The sequence below is a fragment of the Rhinatrema bivittatum genome, chromosome 11, assembly GCF_901001135.1.
Source record: "Rhinatrema bivittatum chromosome 11, aRhiBiv1.1, whole genome shotgun sequence".
Lineage (NCBI taxonomy): Eukaryota > Metazoa > Chordata > Amphibia > Gymnophiona > Rhinatrematidae > Rhinatrema > Rhinatrema bivittatum.
Window position 1 is genome coordinate 52773354 of NC_042625.1, and position 24396 is coordinate 52797749.

General features: G+C 47.3%; 2 protein-coding genes across 8 annotated transcripts in view; both read right to left on the reverse strand.

Annotated features, from left to right (window-relative positions):
• Positions 1-1653, reverse strand: part of SLC5A1 (solute carrier family 5 member 1) — a 47631-nt gene extending 45978 nt beyond the window's left edge. Inside the window, exon 1 of the mRNA XM_029571405.1 lies at positions 1266-1653. Coding sequence (XP_029427265.1) covers positions 1266-1406 — 141 coding nt within the window. The 5' untranslated portion in view covers positions 1407-1653. The remainder of the gene's footprint in view (positions 1-1265) is intronic.
• Positions 1654-15492: 13839 nt separating this feature from the next.
• Positions 15493-24396, reverse strand: part of DEPDC5 (DEP domain containing 5) — a 71163-nt gene continuing 62259 nt past the window's right edge. For all 7 annotated transcript variants that reach the window (XM_029571156.1, XM_029571155.1, XM_029571158.1 and 4 more), the window contains 8 exons: positions 24126-24258; positions 22285-22393; positions 21949-22173; positions 21335-21498; positions 17131-17302; positions 16815-16875; positions 16483-16565; positions 15493-16186 (listed from right to left, as the gene is read on the reverse strand). In XM_029571156.1, coding sequence (XP_029427016.1) covers positions 15891-16186; positions 16483-16565; positions 16815-16875; positions 17131-17302; positions 21335-21498; positions 21949-22173; positions 22285-22393; positions 24126-24258 — 1243 coding nt within the window. In that variant the 3' untranslated portion in view covers positions 15493-15890. The remainder of the gene's footprint in view (positions 16187-16482; positions 16566-16814; positions 16876-17130; positions 17303-21334; positions 21499-21948; positions 22174-22284; positions 22394-24125; positions 24259-24396) is intronic.

A 24396-nucleotide genomic window follows, 5' to 3' on the forward strand; every position in this document is an offset into this window, starting at 1 on the left:
TCCTGGGGAAAGCAGATGCAGGAAAGAGCTAGCTGGTGTATGATAAAAGGCCCCACTGAAAAGAGTCTGAAAATCAAAGCAGTATAAAAGTAGTTCCTTGGTAGTCTGTGTCTTAGAGAGGGAGAGCAGATCAAGGCAGGTGAGCCGGGAGCAGAACTGCAGCTCTGTGCGTACAGGGAAACTCTGTACTAAGGAACTGCTTAAGGCCTTGTGAGCGGCTGAAGTAAGGAGATTCATGGACACAGAATGGAAGAGAAGCCGCGGTGCATCGAGACCTTACTGCCTGAAACCCTGTGTTTACTACACATTCATAGAAACATAGAAATGACGGCAGAAGAAGACCAAACGGCCCATCAAGTCTGCCCAGCAAGCTACGCACTTTATCCATTTTTTTTTTCCCCTTTTTCTCTCTCCCACCTGTTACTATTGGCTTCCAGTACCCTCCAGCCCTAATTCCCCTCCACCCAATTTAGAGAGCAGCTCTGTATCTGCATCCAAGTGACATCCAACTCAGTTAGGGGTAGCGACCGCTGTAACAAGCAGGCCACCCCCTTGCCCCATACTCTTACCCACCCCTGTTTTTATTTTTTTGTTTTGTTTTATTTTTTTTTTGGAAATAGCAGCCCTCCATCCTTCCGCTCCGTGAAGGTGGAACACCAACTACTGGCCACTGGCATCCCGCTCCGTGAATGCCTCTGTGGCTACTGCCGCTCCGTGCAGTGTTTGAATGCCTCCACTTTATTCACGCCCTCTAGACTTGATGGATCCACAGTGTTTATCCCAGTGTTTATTCATTTATTATGATAAAACAAAACACCAGCTTGCACATTTACATGCAACTCCTGGTGAAAGATCTTACTGTTTAAGTTCAATCAATCTTGAAATACCACCTTTCTCAGAATTAAAGTGGTTTACATAAAAATAAGGACAAATAATACAAAACACCATTGCAAAGTGAAAAAAAATACAATAAAATCCAAAGATTAATATTAGCATAACACCGTGCGTGGTCCTTGGCTTGCTGTCGCATTGCCCCAAAACACTCCGCGACTTTTCCCGCCCCATGAAACGCATCTCCTCTCTCTTCAAGCTTGGGATTTCCCCAGTTTCCTCCATTAAATGGTGCGCTTCTTTTTGGAGAAATCACTTTCTGCCTTGAGGTGAGCCACGCTTCATGCCCATGTGACAGGGAATCTAAGACCCCCTTCCACAATCCCCAGAGAAATCACAGCTTGCACGCCACCCGTGCCGAGAGATAGACTTACCCAGACACCCACTGCCAGGACCACCACAAAGTACAGCACAATAACAGAAATATCAGCCGGGTTGTTGATTGGGATGACGTCATCCTTCTTTGGGGCCGGGGTTGTGGTCATTGAGACCTGGACACTGCTTGATGTTTCCATTCTGTCCTGCTGCTCACCCCTAGAAAGTAGTGAGAGCTGCCCCTGCTCCTTTTATCTTCTCTCTCAGGTGTGCATTTAGGTGGTATTAGAGTTAATCATAAGCCACTTTATAATGCTTGATCCTTTCCTCTTCTGTTTGTAAATGTGTAACCTCTTGTGTCCTATCAGAAAGACTGCTGGCTGCTTATAAACAGGTAAGTAGCCTTCCCTTTAGGCATTACAAGGTGGCCTGTTTCATTTCCGAGTATCGGGATGTCACCTGCCTCTTTCAGAGTCTTACAAGGCAGAGGAGTGGCAACGGAGAAGGAGTGGTTCCTGCTGATGCCAAGGTGCTGCCGAGGGAGTGGGCAGGGGATTGCATACAGTGCTCCTGATGCACTTTCTCTGTGTCTGAGAAGACGTGTCCTGGGAAACTTGCTTAAAGAGCTCTTCCTGAATCAATTATTGCACAAGGCAGACTAGTGAAGGAGCCAGCAACTCCTCCTGTGCTCATCTTCTAATACCGTGATTCACAGGGTGACTCTTTTAATAACATCTTCCATCTCTCCTGTTTCTGCCTGCAGACAATTGACTCTTTTCTTCAGTGAAACTTAGTTACAACTCCTGGCTCAAGTCAGCCAGGGCTGAGGAGGGGACAGGGAGCCCTAGTCCTTTCACAATGGTGACACCTGCTGGCCAGGAGTGCAGGGTTCGGGAAGGAGCCTTGGTGCTCGGCGCCCGGCTGAGGACTGTGACTGCACGAACTGGACTAAGTGAATTGTGAAGGGATACAAGATAGGGGGAAAGATCTCGGAGCGCTTGGGAATAAAGGCTCCCGGTGCCAGATGCCAGCCCTGGTTCCGACTGAGCTGAAAATACAAAAGGGAGCAGGAGGAAAATGCCAGAGCCCAAAATAATCCTTTCCTATGGGACAGGGCAGGGATTTTTAAAAAAGGTAATGCGATCAGGTGGCCATTGCTCAGCTTGTACAGGAAGTCATGAAAACTGCTTTTAGTGGCACCTGCTGATCAGCCATAGACCAGCTTTGATGGAAGACACAACCACTTCTCTGAGCTGCAGAGCTCTTGCAATCAAAATGAGTAGAAAGTAGTGTAAGGCACGGGCTGCACGTTCCCGGTGTGTGACAGAGTAGATGGAGAGAGCACCAGAAGGAGCAGAAGTGTTCAGTTTCTGCCCTTAGATTCATCCAATACACAAAAAGTATAAACAGGAAGGCAAAGATGTAGATGGTTAAAAAAAGAAAGACCCAAGATCCATCGAACCCTGACAGCTCCCTACAGGGTAATCCAGAGGAAGGTAAAAACCTCCTCCTACAAAAAAAAAAAAAAAAAAAACCCCAAAAAAACCAAAGAAAGAAAGAAATCTGTGTCTATCCTTCAACACTGAAAAAAAATTCCTTACTGACATCCAAAACTGGGATCAGCTCAGAAGTGATGGATTAGCATTTGGGAGAAGATACTGTGATGTTTCTCTAGAACTTCAAATCCATTGCAGAAAACCATTTTGGAAGATCTTTGGTTGGCCATTGCATTTACCTCATTCAATAGAGACACCACTCAATCTAGAACAGGGGATCTCGAGGAAACAGTCAATTAGGATTTCAGGCTATCTACAATGAGATAGATTTATATACAATGCAGACAGGTCATGAAAATAAATCTCATACATATTCGTTGTGGATAGCCTGAAAAAGCTGTGGACAAGATTTAAAATATACCATAACAATGTAAGGCATGCTGTGCTGGGTCAGACCAATGATGCATGGAGCCCAGGATCCTGTACATAAGAACATAAGAAGTCCCGTGCTGGGTCAGACCAATGGTGCATGGAGCCCTGCATCCTGTACATAAGAACATAAGAAGTGCCGTGCTGGGTCAGACCAATGGTGCTTGGAGCCAGCATCCTGTACATAAGAATATAAGAAGTGCCGCGCTGGGTCAGACCAATGATGCATGGAGCCCAGCATCCTGTCCATAAGAACATAAGAAGTGCCGTGCTGGGTCAGACCAGTGGTGCATGGAGCCCAGCATCCTGTACATAAGAACATAAGAAGTGCCATGCTAGGTCAGACCAATGATGCATGGAGCCCAGCATCCTGTACATAAGAATATAAGAAGTGCCGCGCTGGGTCAGACCAATGGTGCATCGAGCCCAGATTTTTGTTCAGGTTATTCAGCCTTAGTTCTAACTTTCAGTATGTTTCAAACCATGTCTTCATCCAAATTTGCAGCCATGTCTTAATTCAGCTTGTCCAGTATGGTTCCTCGCTTCAGTTCCTGAAAACAGGTATCTTCAGCTCCTGTGTTTGCCCCTCAAGCCTCTGTTGCTAAGGATTACCTATGTCTCCTCCGTAGCTGAAGAGAGAAGGCTGGGGGCGCTTTAAGAAGGGGGTAGTGTTGTTATGCCAGTTGCATGAGGGCCCCACAGGTCTCCCGGTGCTGCTACTCTCCACGGCTGGAGCTGCTGCCGATGCCAACTCTGCCTTCCAGCACAACTGAAGCACCACTGTCCCTGATGCCACCTGAGCCTTGTTGCCGTTCTCACAGCAGGAGAGTAGTCAACTGTTCTTTGCTGCACTTGGTCTCCGTGACCTGGAGCATCGCTGATGCTGCTCACAGCACTGAAGCACTGCCATCTCTCCAGCACAGCACTGCTGACACCGCCACTTCCATGTGGCAGGGGAAAACCACCAGTACTGAGTTCTTTGTGGCCCGATTGCCTCCGCTTCCAGTCCATGCTGGTCTCTCCCTAGGAGCTTGTATGTCTCACTGCACAATTTAAAGGGACTGCGGTGGGAAAAGATTCATGGCCCCTCCTGATGATGTCACTGCTTCGGGCCTTTAAAAGGCCACTTCTCCTTTGCTCCAGACCTTCACAAGGGTTTCCTGTGGTCTCCAGGTCCTTCAAGGTTCCTGTTTCTTGTAGTTCTCAATGTTCCTGGACTCCTGGTTCCTGCATCCAAGCCTTCATTCTTGTTTCCAAGTCTTCAGAGTCCTGTCCAAGTCTTTGGAATCTCTTCCTTAGTTCCTGAGTGTAAGTTCCCGATTCTGAGTCTAAGTTCCTGAGTCTGAATTCTGAGTTCTTGAGACATATCCCTGGTCTCCAGAGCTCTTGTTCCAGCCATCTGTCTGTTCCACATCCTGAGCCTTCATCTTGTTCCAAATATTCAGCCTTGCTGGTCATGAGTGTCTAGAGCCCTCAGCCTTCATCAGTCCTACACTCAAGCTGCTCCTAAACGGTTAGTCCAAAAGGGCTCACGGAGTGGCTGGAGGACTATCCCAGAGACCAGCATGAGTTGCTGGTTCTCAGTTTCTGGTGCATGTTGGAGGTCCAAGTGTTCCTGTTCCAGCCAGCCCATGCCTGGATGCTGGTGCTCACCCACTAGCAGTGTGGACCACTGCCAGCCCTGGGGTTATATCGGTCACATCGCAGCACAGGGGCTCATGCTCACGTCCATCCTTGTTCACAACAGCATCCTGTACATAAGAACATAAGAAGTGCCCCGCTGGGTCAAACCGATGGTGCATGGAGCCCAGTATCCTGTACATAAGAACATAAGAAGTGCCGTGCTGGATCAGACCAATGATGCATGGAGCCCAGCATACTGTGCATAAGAACATAAGAAGTGCCGTGCTGGGTCAGACCAATGGTGCATGGAGCCCAGCATCCTGTACATAAGAACATAAGAAGTGCCCCGCTGGGTCAGACCGATGGTGCATGGAGCCCAGCATCCTGTACATAAGAACATAAGAAGTGCCGTGCTGGATCAGACCAATGATACATCGAGCCCAGCATCCTGTGCATAACAACATAAGAAGTGCCACACTGGGTCAGTCCAATGTTGCATCAAGCCCAGTATCCTGATTCTGATAATGGCCAGTCTAGGTCACCTTAAATTACTCAGCAAACACCAAAGAAAAATCCATTTCTTACCAGATGAAGGCTTGCACTCAGTTTTCTGCAGCATGATCAGGATTAAAGAATCCTGTCTCTTCCTGACTTTTCCCTTTTTATTGATTTTATTCCTTAATGTAATATTAATAACACCAGAAGCATCTGTGCTCTGACTTTGCAATCCATCTCCGCTTCACCTTTAGTTCTCGAGGCTATGACACCTTGCTATTTTGTTTAAGTATAATTATAGAGAGAATTCCTTTATTGTTTCCAAAATCTGTGTCACAAAGAACACAAGAATAAAAGTGGCACTTGCTATAAGGGTAAGAAATACCCTCCAAAGGTCTTAATATCTGGAGTTCCAGCCTGTGCTGTCTAGGAAGGAAGGAAGGTGTGAGGGATGCTCTCTAGGGATGTGAATCGTTTTCCATATCGTCTTAACGATAGAAATCGTGTGGCAGGGCAAGAAAATCGTCTTAGGCACGATTTTTTAGTTAAAAAATCGTTAAAAATCGTTTTTTCCGATTAGTGCGCACTAACTCGAGTTAGTGCGCACTAACGGGAGTTAGTGCGCACTAACTGAAAATGATACAATTTGACACTTTTCAGGTCAGTTAAGGTCAGTTTAGGAATGAATATGTATTCCTATTGGCTGCCCTCTTATTTATTCATGTTACCAAGTTTCCTACTGACAGTATATGGGGGATGGGAAATGGAAACAGTTGGTAGCTTGACAAAACAAGTAATGTGATCAGTCAATGTGACTAGAACTTGTGCCCTAACCCTGATACCAGGGGTATTGTGATCTTCCTGCACACAGTGCCCTATCCCTATTAATACCAGGAGTGTTGTGATCTTCCTGCACACAGTGCCCTATCCCTAATACCAGGGGTGTTGTGATCTTCCTGCACACAGTGCCCTATTCCTGATACTGGGGGTGTTGTGATCTTCCTGCACACAGTGCCCTATTCCTGATACCGGGGGTGTTGTGATCTTCTTGCACACATCCCGATATCAGGGATAGGGCACTGCATGCAGGAAGATCACAACACTCCTGGTATTAATAGGGATAGGGCACTGCATGCAGGAAGATCACAACACTCCTGGTATTAATAGGGATAGGGCACTGCATGCAGGAAGATCACAACACCCCTGGTATCAGGGATAGGGCACTGTGTGCAGGAAGATCACAATACCCCGGAGGAGTGAGGGTCAGGCAGCTCCCCCCTGTCTGTGAAGCCAGCCTCTCACTAGTAATGCAGGGAGGGAGCTGTCTCAGACTTCACCATCCACCCCCCCCCCCCCCCTCACCCACACACCATTCACTAGCTGGGACATGGGGGAAGTCAGGAGTGAGGGACAGGCAGCTCCCCCCTGTCTGTGAAGCCAGCCTCTCACTAGTAATGCAGGGAGGGAGCTGTCTCAGACTTCACCATCCTCCCCCCCCCCCTCACCCACACACCATTCACTAGCTGGGACATGGGGGAAGTCAGGAGTGAGGGTCAGGCAGCTCCCCCCTGTCTGTGAAGCCAGCCTCTCACTAGTAATGCAGGGAGGGAGCTGTCTCAGACTTCACCATCCTCCCCCCCCCCCCCCTCACCCACACACCATTCACTAGCTGGGACATGGGGGAAGTCAGGAGTGAGGGTCAGGCAGCTCCCCCCTGTCTGCGAAGCCAGCCTCTCACTAGTAATGCAGGGAGGGAGCTGTCTCAGACTTCACCATCCTCCCCCCCCCCCTCACCCACACACCATTCACTAGCTGGGACATGGGGGAAGTCAGGAGTGAGGGTCAGGCAGCTCCCCCCTGTCTGTGAAGCCAGCCTCTCACTAGTAATGCAGGGAGGGAGCTGTCTCAGACTTCACCATCCTCCCCCCCCCCCCCTCACCCACACACCATTCACTAGCTGGGACATGGGGGAAGTCAGGAGTGAGGGTCAGGCAGCTCCCCCCTGTCTGTGAAGCCAGCCTCTCACTAGTAATGCAGGGAGGGAGCTGTCTCAGACTTCACCATCCTCCCCCCCCCCTCACCCACACACCATTCACTAGCTGGGACATGGGGGAAGTCAGGAGTGAGGGTCAGGCAGCTCCCCCCTGTCTGTGAAGCCAGCCTCTCACTAGTAATGCAGGGAGGGAGCTGTCTCAGACTTCACCATCCTCCCCCCCCCCCCCTCACCCACACACCATTCACTAGCTGGGACATGGGGGAAGTCAGGAGTGAGGGTCAGGCAGCTCCCCCCTGTCTGTGAAGCCAGCCTCTCACTAGTAATGCAGGGAGGGAGCTGTCTCAGACTTCACCATCCACCCCCCCCCCCTCACCCACACACCATTCACTAGCTGGGACATGGGGGAAGTCAGGAGTGAGGGTCAGGCAGCTCCCCCCTGTCTGTGAAGCCAGCCTCTCACTAGTAATGCAGGGAGGGAGCTGTCTCAGACTTCACCATCCTCCCCCCCCCCCCCCTCACCCACACACCATTCACTAGCTGGGACATGGGGGAAGTCAGGAGTGAGGGTCAGGCAGCTCCCCCCTGTCTGTGAAGCCAGCCTCTCACTAGTAATGCAGGGAGGGAGCTGTCTCAGACTTCACCATCCTCCCCCCCCCCCTCACCCACACACCATTCACTAGCTGGGACATGGGGGAAGTCAGGAGTGAGGGTCAGGCAGCTCCCCCCTGTCTGTGAAGCCAGCCTCTCACTAGTAATGCAGGGAGGGAGCTGTCTCAGACTTCACCATCCTCCCCCCCCCCCTCACCCACACACCATTCACTAGCTGGGACATGGGGGAAGTCAGGAGTGAGGGTCAGGCAGCTCCCCCCTGTCTGTGAAGCCAGCCTCTCACTAGTAATGCAGGGAGGGAGCTGTCTCAGACTGGTATCAGGGTTAGGGCACTGTGTGCAGGAAGATCACAACACTCCTGGTATTAATAGGGATAGGGCACTGTAAGAGATGACTGTAGTAGATTGAATAAAGATCTGATGTTTCTGCTCTCCTCACACCAAACAAAAACAACACACAAGCAGAGAAGCCCTTCTTACAAAGCTGAGCTAGTGAGTTAAGTAGGAGGAAAAGTAAACATACTGGTGCCAGTGTGGCTACTTAAAAAATACACTTACCAACAATCAATTACATATATTTGAACTGTGTACAGTTCCAGCCAGGACCACCTTTCTAAAATGCACAGTGATTGGCAAATTCAACATGCACTAGCATTTCAGGTGCCTGCTAACAAAAATAATAAACAAACAAGTTCTAGTCACGTGAGTGCTGATCATTACATTACTTTTTTTGTCAAGCTTCCAACTGTTTCCATTTCACATCCCCCCAACCATATTGGTAACATCAATAGATAAGAGCACAGCCAGCCAATAGGAATACATACATACATATTCATTCCTAAGTGACCTTTACTGACCTGGGAAGTGTGAACACTTTGTTTCATTTTCTGTTGGTGTTCGTTAGTTTCCAGTTCCATTTCCCATCCCCCCAACCATCACCTCAGTGGTAACCTTGGTAACATCAATAGATAAGAGGGCAGCCAGCCAATAGGAACACATATTCATTCCTAACTGACCTTCAGTGACCTGGAAAGTGTTTATTTGTATCATTTTCAGTTAGTGCGCACTAAATCGAGTTAGTGCGCACTAACGGGGAGTTAGTGCGCACTAACTCGAGTTAGTGCGCACTAACACGATTTAACGATTTTTAACGATAAATCGTTAGAATTTCTATTGTATCGTGTTCTATAACGATTTAAGACGATATAAACATTATCGGACGATAATTTTAATCGTTGAAAAACGATTCACATCCCTAATGCTCTCTCAGAATTAATCTTCCTTCTAGAGGAGGACAGAGCCCTTTTCTGGCTTGGAAGTCTGGAGAAAGAGCGAGAGACACAAGGAAGAAAGATTGGAATATAATCATTAGACGGCATGAGCAAATTATTTGCAGAGTAATGTCGGCAATTCACTGAGGCAGAAAAACTGTAGCTACCAACTCCCCCTCTTCCTCACCTCTCCTACCACAAGAATATTCTGCCCCTTTCATCCAGACAGGCTGCTGTAACCAAGAGCAATGTGTAAGGGAAGCTTGCATTACTTCTGTCTGGGCTGTGCCCGGGGGAGGGGGAAATAGAGAAAGAGCAGACAGCCCAGAGCTACTGGTAGGGGGGGGGGGGCAGAGCAAAATGGCAGATGCATGCTGAATAGGCTCTTATGTTTACTGGCTTTTCCTGGCGTTTGAAATTGTGAGGCTCATGTTTAACCTGCTGAGGTTCCTTCACTGCCCACAAGAACTAATCGAAGAGTTTGTCACTCAGACACAGGATGTTGAAACGCCTGATGTTTCGCCATTGGAGGTAACAACAGGGATGTCCTGGTGTCTGATACGGCCCTGAACCCCGAACAGCGAACTTCCCAGTGGATCCAGCCCAGGGATGTGGCTAGGCAGGGATCACAGTAACAGCGAGTGGAGGGGAGCATTTTCCTGCCGCAGGAGTGATGGCAGTAGAGCTCACCTGGCGCTGTTCTAGGTGATAAGGAGACGGCGCCGGGGCCAAGTACTGCAGGTTTGAGCAGCTGTAGTGAGGGGACCAGGCTCTAAAGTACTAGCAAAGGGTCAGTTTTTGGAAGGGGCTTTTAGATCTAATATTGCCACATATGACTACCGTTAAACTTTAAGTGGTCAATATGGATAATATCTGGATGTCAATCCTGGTTTTGAAAATTCTGTTTTTGTTCAAATGCAATTTTGTTTTCTTTTCAAATTCAGAGTTCAATTCAATATTTGATATCATTGGAAGGTAAATGGGAAATCAATAACCAATATCTGGATGTGGTTGAAACACAAATTAGGAAAACTGAAGCTAAGGAAGACAATTTACTAATTTAGTGCCCCATGATTCAGTAGAAAGACTGGAGACTGCTTAGATATTGTACTCGGAGATTTGCTCTTTTTTCATGGCTATCACGTACATCTAGATATCTTCACATCCTCTGGCACATGACACTAATACAGGCTGTCTACAGTTAAGAGATAGATGCTGAAGATATTCCTGAGAAATTCCTTCCTCCTTCGCCCAGATGAAGCAGTTGGGCTGCTGTGTTAGGCCATGCGAGTGCACAGGAATAAAGCTTAACAAATAAAAACAAAAAAAAAAATCCATTTTTATTATTAACTACAATACATTTCTTATCAGCTTTTGAAAGCAGTCTCTTTTTCTGCTCAGAATTAAATGAGCAAAACATGACATTTTATCATTCCTGGTAATAATAAAGTAGCAGCTTGTAAAACTCTGGCCCAAGGACAGAAAGAAAAGGTTATTACTTGCCCCTTTTTAGGAAGAAAAAGGGGGAAATTGATCAAGCTCAAGGTTCACAGCTTTCAGTTGATTTCTCAAATTTAGCTCAGGATTTAGAGGGGCGAAGATGAGAAACCTTTAATTGTGGCAACTTTAATTGTAGATTATAGATTTTGATAGAGATTGGGTTCTTTGATTATTTGAGACACCCAGTTTCTTAATTATGTTGTATGAGCTTTCCCAGATGTATCCAGAACGACACAGAAGAACAGCAGCAATTTCTTGCATTAAGACCTAGGGGACTTTCCTGGTTAAAATTTTCCTTGAAAAAGTTATGTGAAGTATGAATTTGGTAAATATATGGGTTACAATCCCTCTCATTTGACTGCATTTCATAGCACAAAGGTTGATCTGGTTCCTGACGCAATCGCCTCACAATGGTTATCCCTCCTATCAATCAATGAAGTTCATTAATAGATTACAATCCTTGATATATGCATCATTCAATTAACAAATTCACCCATGTGGAAGATTTTCTGTGTATTGTGGATCCCTATCCCTCTGAACTATGGTGCTATGTATTGCGTTGAATATAGGAAAACTGGTTATTACCTGCTAATTTTTGTTCCTTAGGTACCACACAGATCAGGCCAGACAAGTGGGTTTTGCATCCCTATCAGCAGTTGAAGGCAGAGAACAAAAGACTTAGAGGCACTGCTACATAACCTAGAGTGCCACCTGCAGTCCGTCAGTATTGACCTGTACCAAAGCCAGATTAGAGATCAACCACCCTAACTATTGTATACATTAGGGGAAAACACTTGACTCGAACAATATGAAACCCCTGAACATAGCATAACCAACAACACCCAAGGGAGAACAAAACAACCAAGCCATCTTCTGACGGCTCTCAATCGAATTTTCAGAACAGTGTGTGCGTGAGGAGCTAACTAAAAAAGTAGATAAGGCGATGGGGCCGGCTGGGATACATCCGAGGGTACCAAAGGAACAGAGATATCCTGGCTGCTCCTCTGGCTGACCTTTTCAATGCTTCTTTAGAATCTGGAGTAGTTCCAGAGGACTGGAAAAGGATGGATGCGGTTTCTATTCATAAAATTGGAAGGAAGGAGGCTGGGAACTACAGGCCAGTTAATCTGACCTCTGTGGTCAGCAAACTAATGGAACTGCTGCTAAAACAGAGGACAGTGCAGTTTTTGGAATCCAAAGGATTGCAAGATCTGAGGCAGCACAGTTTTACCAGAGGTAAATCTTGTCAGATGAATCTGATCAATTTATTTGATTGGATAACCATGGTTGGATTAAGGGAGAGCACTAGATGTAGTGTACCTGGATTTCAGCAAGGCTTTTGACACGTTTCCGCACAAAGACATAAACTGTGCACCCTCGGTATGGATCCTACAGTGACTGACTGAGCTAGAAACTGCTTGAATGGGAGGTGACAAAGAGTAGTGGTAGATGGAGTTCTCTCTGAGCGGGAATGTTACTAGCAGTGTGCCTCAGGGATTGGTCGGTTTATCTTTTGCTGATGATACTAACATCAGCAACAGGGGAGACAGCCAGGAAAGAGTGGAAGACATAAGGAGGGATCCAGCAAAGCTCAAAGAATGCACTGAGGTCTTGTAGCTAAGATTTAATGCTAAAAATTGCAGAGTAATGCATTTAGTATGCAAAAACCCAAGAGAAAGATACAGTATTTGAAGTGAAATTCTTCTAAGCACAAAGCAAGGGCGGGATCTGGGGGTGATTGTATCTGATGATCTTAAGATGGCCAAACAGGTGGATAAAGCGATGGTAAAAACCAGAAAGATGCTTGGCTGCAAAGAGAGAGGAATGGTCAGCAGAAAAAAAGGAGGTGATATTGCTTCTGTGTAGGTCTCTAGTGAGATCTCACTTGGAATGCTGTGTACAATTCTGGAGACTGAACCTTCAAAAGGGCAGAAACCAGTTGGAGTTGGTCCAGAGATGGCTACGAAAATGGTCATAGGGTACCATTCTAAAAAATATAGGAACAGACTTTAAGATCTAAACATGAATACCCTAGAGCAGAGGTTCCCAAAACCTGTTCTGGGGGACCTTTAGCTAGTCAAGTTTTCAGGATATCCTCAAGGACTATGCATGAGATAAAAGGGCCTCCATAACATGCAAATTTAGCTCATGCATATTCCTTGTGGATATCCTGAAAGCCTGACTGGCTGGGGGTCCTCCAAGACAGGTTTGAGATCCACTGCCCTAGAGGAAAGGCAAGAAAGGGGGGTATAATAGAGACATTTAAATGTCTCCCAGGTTTTCATGCACAGGAGGGGAGCCTCTTTCAACGGAAAGGAGGCTTTAGAACAAGAGGGTCATGGGATGAGGGTGAAAGGGGTAGACTCGGAGTAATCTTAGGAAATATTTCTTTACAGAGAGGGTGGTGGATGCATGCAACGGCCTCCCAGAGTTGGTGGTGGAGACAAAAACAGTATCTGAACTCCAGAAAACAAGGGATATATATAGGGGGAGGATCTCTGAGGGCGTAATGGGAACTGTAATGCTAAATTAGTTGGGCAGATGGACAGACTAGATGGGCCTTATGGTCTTTTCTGCCGACATGTTTCGATGTAGATTGCTAAAGTTGAGTGAGGTTCTGTGTCAGAATATCAGGGGTTACTGAAGGTCAGAACTGAGATGGGGTGTGTATGTCAATCTGTCTTGCTGCTGGTTAGGCTTGAGAACTGGCAGAGCCGTGTGCACGGTAGTTCATAGTAAATATTAGTAGGTGGTGGCAGAAAAAACCCAATTGTTTCCTCGAGTTTGCCCAGTTATGCCTGTTCACATTGGAAGGATATATCCCAGCTACAGACACATGGCCACTTGTAGAATATCGCTCCTCATCCAGGACAGTTATTTCCTTCTTTTTTGGTTCTCCACCACCCCATGGAACATACAAGATCCCATGTTTAATCCAACCCCCAATCCCCTCTGTGTCTGAGCACCAAGCCCTGCAACAATCCAAATGGCTGTCAAAAACCAGCAAGGCCTGCTCCCGGACATCCAGCCTCCTCGATGCCCATGGCCTTGTTAGGCAGTACTCAGCCACTATAAACCTGCCAGCACCAACCCAATTGGTTTCTGGGACGTTGTACCTGCTGGTATCAACCTGGTTACCCCAGGGCCTACCGTATCCCAGGTCATGCTTCCTTTCTCCAGCCTTTGATTTGCCCTTGTCACCTCTCCCCTAGTCTCTGCGCCTGAGGAAGTGAAGAGTGGGTTGTTTGTAATACCGCAGCCTCCCAATCCCATTCCTACTACTGGCATATAAATTGATTTCGGTTAAGTTCATTAAGGCCTATCTAAGCCTGCCCAACTTCACCCCTAGTGCGATGTCATACACCTCATTTCATCTCTGGCTCCTCCCTCACCTTTCTGCCAATTGGATTCCTCTGTGCTTATCCCAGGCTTTTTTTGAATTCTTTTCCTGTTTTGGCTTAGTATTAAAAGAGCAGGGGATGCTGCAGGGCAAAGCTGTGTATGGGGGTCCCAGGGTGCTGCAGAGGGGTAGGGCAGGCAGGAGGTGCACTAATGGTGCTGGATGTGTGCATAGAGATTCATGGGGTGCTGCACTGGACTCTCCCCCCCCCTAACTTTGGCTTTCTATGCTTCTCATACATTTTGACCACTCACTTTAGGAACACCGAGGCCCATATTTGATGCATTTGTTCAGCTAAGTTTGGACAAACCCCAGAATTTGAAAATCGCACCGATCTTACCACCCTTGGGTGAAAACGTATCTGGCTAGGTCAGGGATGGTCTGGGGCAGTTCCAGGGCAGGGTGGTGTTATTTGGCTAAGTTAGCTGGGAAACGCCAGTTTTCAGTGTTCTCCAGCTCCCCGTAGGTGGATAACTTTAGTTCTGCTCTTCTGAAGGTAGCTGGATAAAGTTATTTGGCTAACTGTAAGATAGCCAGGTATAATCAGCGACGTGCCCGCACTGCTGAATATCCCAGCTAAGTTTATCTGGCTAACTGCTAGCAGCCGAATATAGGGCTTGCTGTTTTCCTGCGTGGGGCTGTAAGATGCGCCGGCTTGCAGGCGCTCAGCTGCAGTCAGTTCTCTTTAGCTCTTACTACAGGCAGTCTGGCGTCTCTCAGCCAGGCAGAGGAATGACGAGGCTGTCCTGTCACCACTGGACCCTCGGCTGAAGAGCATTTCCTTATTCTCTGCAGCCTCATATTTATCAGTCATAAGAGGTACCTTTATTCAAAAGCCTACAGCAGACGGTGTAGTCTCACCTGTGCCAATGCTCCCAGGGGTAACCGGCCTTCCTGTACCAGTAGGAGAATGAACTGCTGGAGCCTTGGGCAGCAGTAAAGAGAGGAAGGTGTTCTCTGCACCATAGCTAGGCCCTCTGGCCTGGAGCTCTAAGAGGATTTCAGGGCATCGCTACTGGGACTATAAACTCTCTACAAGGGCACCGTCACTGCCTGCTGAGGCTACCTTTTTCCTTATTGATTGATAACACTGCCCCATCATCTACATTCATCAATGCTGTGAGTTGCTGGGACGTGGTGTGATTCAAGTGAGAGCTGCTCTACCTGGCTCCAGCTAAATAAAAACAGCTTTATTTCTCTTTAGATTGATTAGATGAGGTATCATTTACCAATCCTCCAGCTGTGCCTTTTCTGACATGTTCCCCTTCTGATCACCCATCATCCGCCCTCTCACCCTCACAAGATCCCTCCTTCCCCTTGTCATTGGAAGGCCTTTTACGATTCACTTATATTTCCTGATAGTGTTGTCATCTGCTTATTCTGTTCTTCCTCGAGGAAGACAGTATTAGCCCCTGAGAGCTAGTCAAGAGCTGTGTTTAAGTTAGACTAATAAAAAGGGATCGCCTGATTGGTTTTTTTTAACCTTTATTTGCATGTTCATATTGATCCCTACTTTTTCGGTGCTAGAGGTAGTGTCAGTGGGCTCGTGCTGCCAGTTCTGATTTTGGCAGGGTTTGGTTTTAAGCTCTGTTCACTGTCGCTGTACCTCAGCAGCACAGGTTTCCACAAGCCAAGCTTGGTCTATAGCAACTGTTAAAAGAAATCAAGCAAGCAAAGCTGTACTGACGCTTTGTACTCAACCCTTCAGCAGCAATGCAAAACCTTCAATCCACTGCAGTGAATCAGCGTCTTCCTGCAGCCGGTACTGCGCACAGGCAGTTCTCTGTCCAGAATTCAAGGCGCACATGTCCCCTATGGATTTGTGCCTCATGGCACGTTTCTCTACTTTCCTCACCGGGTGCCTTTTCATGGTGCACTGGCATGCATTTTATCCAGGCAGTTTGTCCAAAAGGCTAGCAAGCGGTTGTCCTTGTTGGCGCAGAAATCTGTGAAATCCTTGAGCAGCCGGTCAGCAAATTTCTCATCGCCAGTGGCACTAGAGCGCCAGGTCTTGGTCAGCAGCGTGTTGTAGGCCCAGTTGTAGCCAATTCGCTCATCCGCGAACATATTCGGAGTGGTGGAGCTGGTGGAATTGCGTCGGCGGCGCTGCTGGCCGGAGGAATACTTCCGCTTGGAATACGGCAGCTGCAGGAAGACTGTCCCTGTGAGGGAGGAAGAAGAGAGACGTACTGGGGACCTCTACCTGCTCTTATATTCCACATTACAACAATGAAACCTGTTCTAAGCAGATTACTAATAACATTTAATGAGAACTCTGAGCTCTCCGCCATAAAAGTGCCAGCATGGAGGGTTTATTATTCTCCAGCCAAGTGGCTAACTCACCACAAAGAGAAAAATAAACCCAGGTCTGACTGCACTGTTGCACAGCTAGAAAGATTTTAACCCGTTTTACCAATCTTTGTCCCCTTCTATTCTGCCTACCCACGTCAGTCCTCACCTGTTACGTGAATATATTGTGGCTTGTTCTCTGATGGGAAATTAAATGCTGAAGCAGAATATTTATCTTGGATAAATCCAAACCTGAGGAAAATAAAAAGCGAGACGTAAAACTGGGTGTCGAGTGCCCAGCTTCTATCGGTTACAGCCAAGTGACCTGATTTAGTAAAGCTTTTTCCTCCGTTCTGTATTATTGACACACACAAAGCAATAAAAGAGTTGCCGAGCTAGCAACAGTCACAAGGAGTGCATCAAGGGCCCCAGGAGATAACAAAGATTTCCCACACAAAAGCAACGTCTGCAGCAGCACGAGTTACACCTGCCAGCACTTACCTGTGTGCAATTGCCTCTTGCAGCAGGTGGATGCGATCCCAGTAAGTTTCAGGGTCAAAACCTGAAACAAAAACTCCAATAAGATCAAGAATTTCCTCTCCCAGTCTTACAGCCAAAGGCTGGGCCTCAACCCAGTCAAGCTGGAAGGTGGTGCCTTCTCCCACTTATGCATCCCCTGCAGCCCATCTCTTTTTATTTAATCAGAGAGTGACTAAGAAAGAAATCCCTCGAGCCACAGAGGGCGTCTCTCGGTCTCTTAGTGCGAGACAAGGTAGAAGAAGAGCTGAGCTGCCCCGGGCGGGGTGGGCGCACGTACCATCAAACAGGTTCTCACTGCCCTCCTTTAGCAAACAGCTGACGCTCAGAGGGATGAAGAGCTGAGCGCGAAGTGGATCCCCATACAGGTAACTGGGCAGAGCAAATGGGCCCTCCAGGACCGGAACCAACAAGAAGCCGCAGGACGTGGCTTTCCGGTGCCAGCCCTGGACCTGCAAGAATTGGGGAGGGGAAGGAAGGACAGGAAAAATACCATTAAATCACAGAGAGAGGGGAGGGCAATATTAAATCACAGAGAGAGAGGAGGGAATTATTACATCACAGTGAGAGGGGAAGGGGAGAGAGCATCATTAGATCACAGAGAGAGAACATAAGAACATAAGAAAATGCCATGCTGGGTCAGACCAAGGGTCCATCAAGCCCAGCATCCTGTTTCCAACAGTGGCCAATCCAGGCCACAAGAACCTGCCAAGTACCCAAAAACTAAGTCTATTCCATGTAACCATTGCTAATGGCAGTGGCTATTCTCTAAGTGAACTTAATAGCAGGTAATGGACTTCTCCTCCAAGAACTTATCCAATCCTTTTTTAAACACAGCTATACTAACTGCACTAACCACATCCTCTGGCAACAAATTCCAGAGTTTAATTGTGCGTTGAGTAAAAAAGAACTTTCTCCGATTAGTTTTAAATGTGCCCCATGCTAACTTCATGGAGTGCCCCCTAGTCTTTCTACTATCCGAAAGAGTAAATAACCGATTCACATCTACCCGTTCTAGACCTCTCATGATTTTAAACATCTCTATCATATCCCCCCTCAGTCGTCTCTTCTCCAAGCTGAAAAGTCCTAACCTCTTTAGTCTTTCCTCATAGGGGAGCTGTTCCATTATTACATCACAGAGAGAGAGGGGAGGGGGGGAGAGCATCATTAGATCACAGAGAGAGAGGGGAGGGGGGAGAGCATCATTAGATCACAGAGAGAGAGAGGAGGGAGGAGAGCATCATTAGATCACAGTGAGAGGAGGGAGGAGAGCATCATTAGATCACAGTGAGAGAGGAGGGAGGAGAGCATCATTAGATCACAGTGAGAGAGGAGGGGGAGAGCATCATTAGATCACAGTGAGAGAGGAGGGGGGAGGGCATCATTAGATCACAGTGAGAGAGGAGGGGGAGAGCATCATTAGATCACAGTGAGAGAGGAGGGGGAGAGCATCATTAGATCACAGTGAGAGAGGAGGGAGGAGAGCATCATTAGATCACAGTGAGAGAGGAGGGGGGAGAGCATCATTAGATCACAGTGAGAGAGGAGGGAGGAGAGCATCATTAGATCACAGTGAGAGAGGAGGGGGGGAGAATCATTAGATCACAGTGAGAGAGGAGGGAGGAGAGCATCATTAGATCACAGTGAGAGAGGAGGGGGGAGGGCATCATTAGATCACAGTGAGAGAGGAGGGGGAGAGCATCATTAGATCACAGTGAGAGAGGGGAGGGGGGAGAGCATCATTAGATCACAGTGAGAGAGGAGGGAGGAGAGCATCATTAGATCACAGTGAGAGAGGAGGGAGGAGAGCATCATTAGATCACAGTGAGAGGAGAGCATCATTAGATCACAGTGAGAGAGGAGGGAGGAGAGCATCATTAGATCACAGTGAGAGAGGGGAGGGGGGAGAGCATCATTAGATCACAGTGAGAGAGGGGAGGGGGGAGAGCATCATTAGATCACAGTGAGAGAGGAGGGAGGAGAGCATCATTAGATCACAGTGAGAGAGGGGAGGGGGGAGAGCATCATTAGATCACAGTGAGAGAGGAGGGAGGAGAGCATCATTATAAGTTTGCTTCCTTATTTCCCAACCTCATCCTGCACCGTATAAGAGTCTGAGATTTATTTCACTAAACTGGTCCAGCACCTCCGTGGTCACTCCTCATTAAACCAAGGACTGCTCTACTGTGTCCACGCTGGAGAGGTTAAAGCAGTTTGGTAAAGAACTGGGCTAAGCCTGTTCTGTGTCCCTCCCTTCACCCGTCTCTCTGGCCTTTCTTTGTTTAAGAACATAAGAACATAAGAAAATGCCATACTGGGTCAGACCAAGGGTCCATCAAGCCCAGCATCCTGTTTCCAACAGTGGCCAATCCAGGCCATAAGAACCTGGCAAGTACCCAAAAACTAAGTCTATTCCATGTAACCATTGCTAATGGCAGTGGCTATTCTCTAAGTGAACTTAATAGCAGGTAATGGACTTCTCCTCCAAGAACTTATCCAATCCTTTTTTAAACACAGCTATACTAACTGCACGAACCACATTCTCTGGCAACAAATTCCAGAGTTTAATTGTGCGTTGAGTAAAAAAGAACTTTCTCCGATTAGTTTTAAATGTGCCCCATGCTAACTTCATGGAGTGTCCCCTAGTCTTTCTACTATCCGAAAGAGTAAATAATCGATTCACATCTACCCGTTCTAGACCTCTCATGATTTTAAACACCTCTATCATATCCCCCCTCAGTCGTCTCTTCTCCAAGCTGAAAAGTCCTAACCTCTTTAGTCTTTCCTCATAGGGGAGTTGTTCCATTCCCCTTATCATTTTGGTAGCCTTTCTCTGTACCTTCTCCATCGCAATTATATCTTTTTTGAGATGCGGCGACCAGAATTGTACACAGTATTCAAGGTGCGGTCTCACCGTGGAGCGATACAGAGGCATTATGACATTTTCCGTTTTATTCATCATTCCTTTTCTAATAATTCCCAACATTCTGTTTGCTTTTTTGACTGCCGCAGCACACTGAACCGACGATTTCAATGTGTTATCCACTATGACACCTAGATCTCTTTCTTGGGTTGTAGCACCTAATATGGAACCCAACATCGTGTAATTATAGCATGGGTTATTTTTCCCTATATGCATCACCTTGCACTTATCCACATTAAATTTCATCTGCCATTTGGATGCCCAATTTTCCAGTCTCACAAGGTCTTCCTGCAATTTATCACAATCTGCTTGTGATTTAACTACTCTGAACAATTTTGTGTCATCTGCAAATTTGATTATCTCACTCGTCGTATTTCTTTCCAGATCATTTATAAATATATTGAACAGTAAGGGTCCACTGTCCACTCCCTTCCACTGAGAAAATTGCCCATTTAATCCTACTCTCTGTTTCCTGTCTTTTAGCCAGTTTGCAATCCACGAAAGGACATCGCCACCTATCCCATGACTTTTTACTTTTCCTAGAAGCCTCTCATGAGGAACTTTGTCAAATGCCTTCTGAAAATCCAAGTATACTATATCTACCGGTTCACCTTTATCCGCATGTTTATTAACTCCTTCAAAAAAGTGAAGCAGATTTGTGAGGCAAGACTTGCCCTGGGTAAAGCCATGCTGACTTTGTTCCATTAAACCATGTCTTTCTATATGTTCTGTGATTTTGATGTTTAGAACACTTTCCACTATTTTTCCTGGCACTGAAGTCAGGCTAACCAGTCTGTAGTTTCCCGGATCGCCCCTGGAGCCCTTTTTAAATATTGGGGTTACATTTGCTATCCTCCAGTCTTCAGGTACAATGGATGATTTTAATGATAAGTTACAAATTTTTACTAATAGGTCTGAAATTTCATTTTTTAGTTCCTTCAGAACTCTGGGGTGTATACCATCCGGTCCAGGTGATTTACTACTCTTCAGTTTGTCAATCAGGCCTACCACATCGTCTAGGTTCACCGTGATTTGATTCAGTCCATCTGAATCATTACCCATGAAAACCTTCTCCATTACGGGTACCTCCCCAACATCCTCTTCAGTAAACACCGAAGCAAAGAAATCATTTAATCTTTCCGCGATGGCCTTATCTTCTCTAACTGCCCCTTTAACCCCTCGATCATCTAACGGTCCAACTGACTCCCTCACAGGCTTTCTGCTTCGGATATATTTAAAAAAGTTTTTACTGTGAGTTTTTGCCTCTACAGCCAACTTCTTTTCAAATTCTCTCTTAGCCTGTCTTATCAATGTCTTACATTTAACTAAACAGGGTTTAGTTAGTACATTTCTTTCTTTACAGAACACTCTTGAGACTGCTTGCTGAGGTCTTGAGGGGCCGCAAGGAGCTGTAAGGGCTCGTAAATCAGTGTAACTCGGGGGAGAGGTGGGGCAGTCCGTGCTCTCCATCTCAGGATATGGGCAATGCGGGCCCTCACCATCGCGCTGGGTAAGGGGTGGGGGGTGGTGGGGGACGGGGACAGTCAGTGCCAGTGCTTACCGTCTCACAGAGTACAGGAGCAGTCAGTGCCATCCAGTGCAGTTTCACCTCAAAGGCAGCATTCAGCGAAAAGTTGCCATGGTAGTAGCAGCTGCACCATTCCAGCCGATTACTGCGGTTACTGATATCCAAGGTCACTGTCCGCTGCTCTGGAACGGTGGCCGCTAGCAACAAAGAGAGAAAAAAAAAAAAGGAGGTGAGTCCTGCAACCTCATGGGAAGAGGCGAGCCTGGTGGCGGAGGTGCACGGAGGAGCACTCCCCAGCAACCACTGCACTGGGCTCAAGGTCTTCTGCAGTTCCAGCATCCTTGCCACCAGGCCAGAACCAGCAACGGCCTTAGTTACTTCTCTTTTCCACTTTGTCATCCTCTCCGCTCAGTACCTTGGAGATAGCTAAGAGCTGCTGTAATTCCTTCAAAAGCAGAGACAAGGAAGATGAACCTTTGACTTCCTCAGATTTGAGTAGTGTAAGTGAAGCGGGTTTTTTTTTATCCATGCACACCCTCCTGGGTTCACAGCCTAGGTCTGTGCCCAGTGGAAACCTCAACAGGGCAGCTGTGAAGGAGGTCAGCCTTTTGGGGGGTCTGCTGCTGCCCCCCCAACCCCTCACCTACCTAATAGTGCAGCGGCCTGGCTGCGTCCTCCGAAGCTGCGGCTGAAGGAGCTGTGCCTGCTCGCGTAGGAGGCCGGGCGGCTGGGCAGCCAAGGCAGCAGGAAGGCCGGCAGCTCAGAGTGCAGGGCTTCTTCTGCCACAAATGCCACCTCAAACCACTTCCTCTGGAAGGCCGTGAAGTCATCCATTGCAGCTGTGTGCCAGGTGTTGGACTGCTGGAGACCCACTGCAGGGAACAAAGTGGGTGCGGTTATTGGTATCCAGCCTGCCGCTTTGCCCACCCACTCCAGCTACGGGCCCCAAGTGTTCTCTCTTTTAACAACTGCAGGCTGCTGACCTCGATCCTGCTCCTTGTCCACAACTATTTTGTAGAAGTAGAAACCGTAAATGAAGCTGCGCAGAGCCTCGCCTGATGCGTGCACAATCAGCTGCTCATCCAGCATTTTCTGCAGAGACAAAAAGACTCGGTGTGAGATAAACCAAGACAGAAAAGAGGCAGAAATCCTGACGGAAGGGGGCTTTCCCTTCATTTCTGGGTAAGGAATGATTTTGTATCTGTCATTTTGCTTTGCTCTCTGTCCTGCTGTGGGAGCTGCACAGATACGAGTACAGCACTGCTGTGACTCTTGGTGTTTTTTTTCACAACTTCCTCCAGAAATCACCAAGAAAAGGAGAGAAAGGATTCGAGAAATAAGAAAAAGTTCACTTCCCCGATTCAAAGACCGGGTTCAGGATCAGGCAGCCACATCAGAGTAGAGGGAGAGGAATCATAAGAACATAAGAAATTGCCATGCTGGTTCAGACTAAGGGTCCATCAAGCCCAGCATCCTGTTTCCAACAGAGGCCAAACCAGGCCACAAGAACCTGGCAATTACCCAAACACTAAGAAGATCCCCATACTACTGATGCAATTAATAGCAGTGGCTATTCCCTAAGTAAACTTGATGAATAGCCGTTAATGGACTTCTCCTCCAAGAATCCAGCACCACTAGCTTTCAAACCCCCCATAGCAAAGGACAAGCACCCAAGGGTCACCAACCCTCTGAACCAGGAAGATAGTCCAAATGGATCTTCCCACTCCTATGAGCAATTTGTCCACCAGAACAGCCGACTGCCCATAAGACACCTCTGCCATCTGCTGGAGACAGAATGCTGGACAACTGCAGGTGGCACAGTAATTTAGTGCAGCAGTGTACAGCGAAGCTTTGATTCTCTGTCTCCACCTGCTGGTAAGGGAGAAAAAAAACGTCTGTCTGGACTGGTCTGCTGGGCTCAGAGAAAGCGGCTATTTGCTGCAGCTTTTGGCTCACAACCTGACCCACAAACTCCTGACCAGATCCACAATCTTACACAAACTGTTTGCCTGCTAAATCCACTCTTCCTGCTGTAAAGCTTTAGACCACCGCCTATACTTGCCTTGTTACCCCTGGGCTTATAAGCAGCATTACTCCCTATACCATCCCCTCTTCAATCTTCCTCAAGAATTTGTACTTGTGTCTGCTATACGGCTGATGCACTGATATCCCTGAACTTATTCCCGCATCATTACTGGCTGTAACACGCTTTGAACTCACATGGGGGAGAGCGCGACAGTAATAGACGATGATGATTCAGTCTAAACTGTACTAAAATTAACGTGGGGGATGCGAGGATCTTCTTAGAAGAAATGAGATCTGGGTTTGGTTTGGTCAGACCTGTGGGAATCGGAACCACCAGCTGTGTGCTGCATCTGGACAGAGGTTTCAGGTTTCTGGAACACGAGCCAGCTATTGGGGTGGCTGGGAGAGCGAGGGGAAGGCAAGATCACGTGATCTCTCTGCCATGTGGGCATGGAGCGGAGGATTTGTTTAGGGAATGTTCCCTAATGTTTGTGGGATTCAGTCCCCAAATTGGAAGGTAAGACCAAAGGCCTGCAATATAATTGCGGTGGTGACAGCAAGAGAAGATTCCGTTTTGGGATGGGGTTATAAAAAAATGGAGTCAGGACTACACACATCAGATCTTGCTGGAGTGAGCATCAGGACCCAGAAGTGAGACATCCCCGCAAAGAGGAGGTATCAAGGAAGAAAAGAAAGGAGTAGGGCAAAGAGAAATGTGTGCTCAAGTGCTGAAAGAAATAGGAGCAGAAGAATATGATTTGAGGTTTCAGTCTGGCCCGCTCCCCTGTCCCTCCCTCACCTGCAAGATGTCCATCGCCATCACTTGAGTCTGTACCCAGTCCACATTATTTACCAGCCAGTGCACCACCTCGGCACTGATGAAGCTGTATGGGGAGAGTCCCTTCTGTTCTGAGAGCAGCTGAATCCCGGTACTGAAATCACACCAGAGGTAAGTCAGAGAACAAAGCAAGAAAAGAACCATGCAAGCAAATGCTCAACCACAACCTATTTAAAAACCCTATGGCAAGTTAATATTAAGCATTCCCCTGTTAGGAAAGGCTGGGACTGCA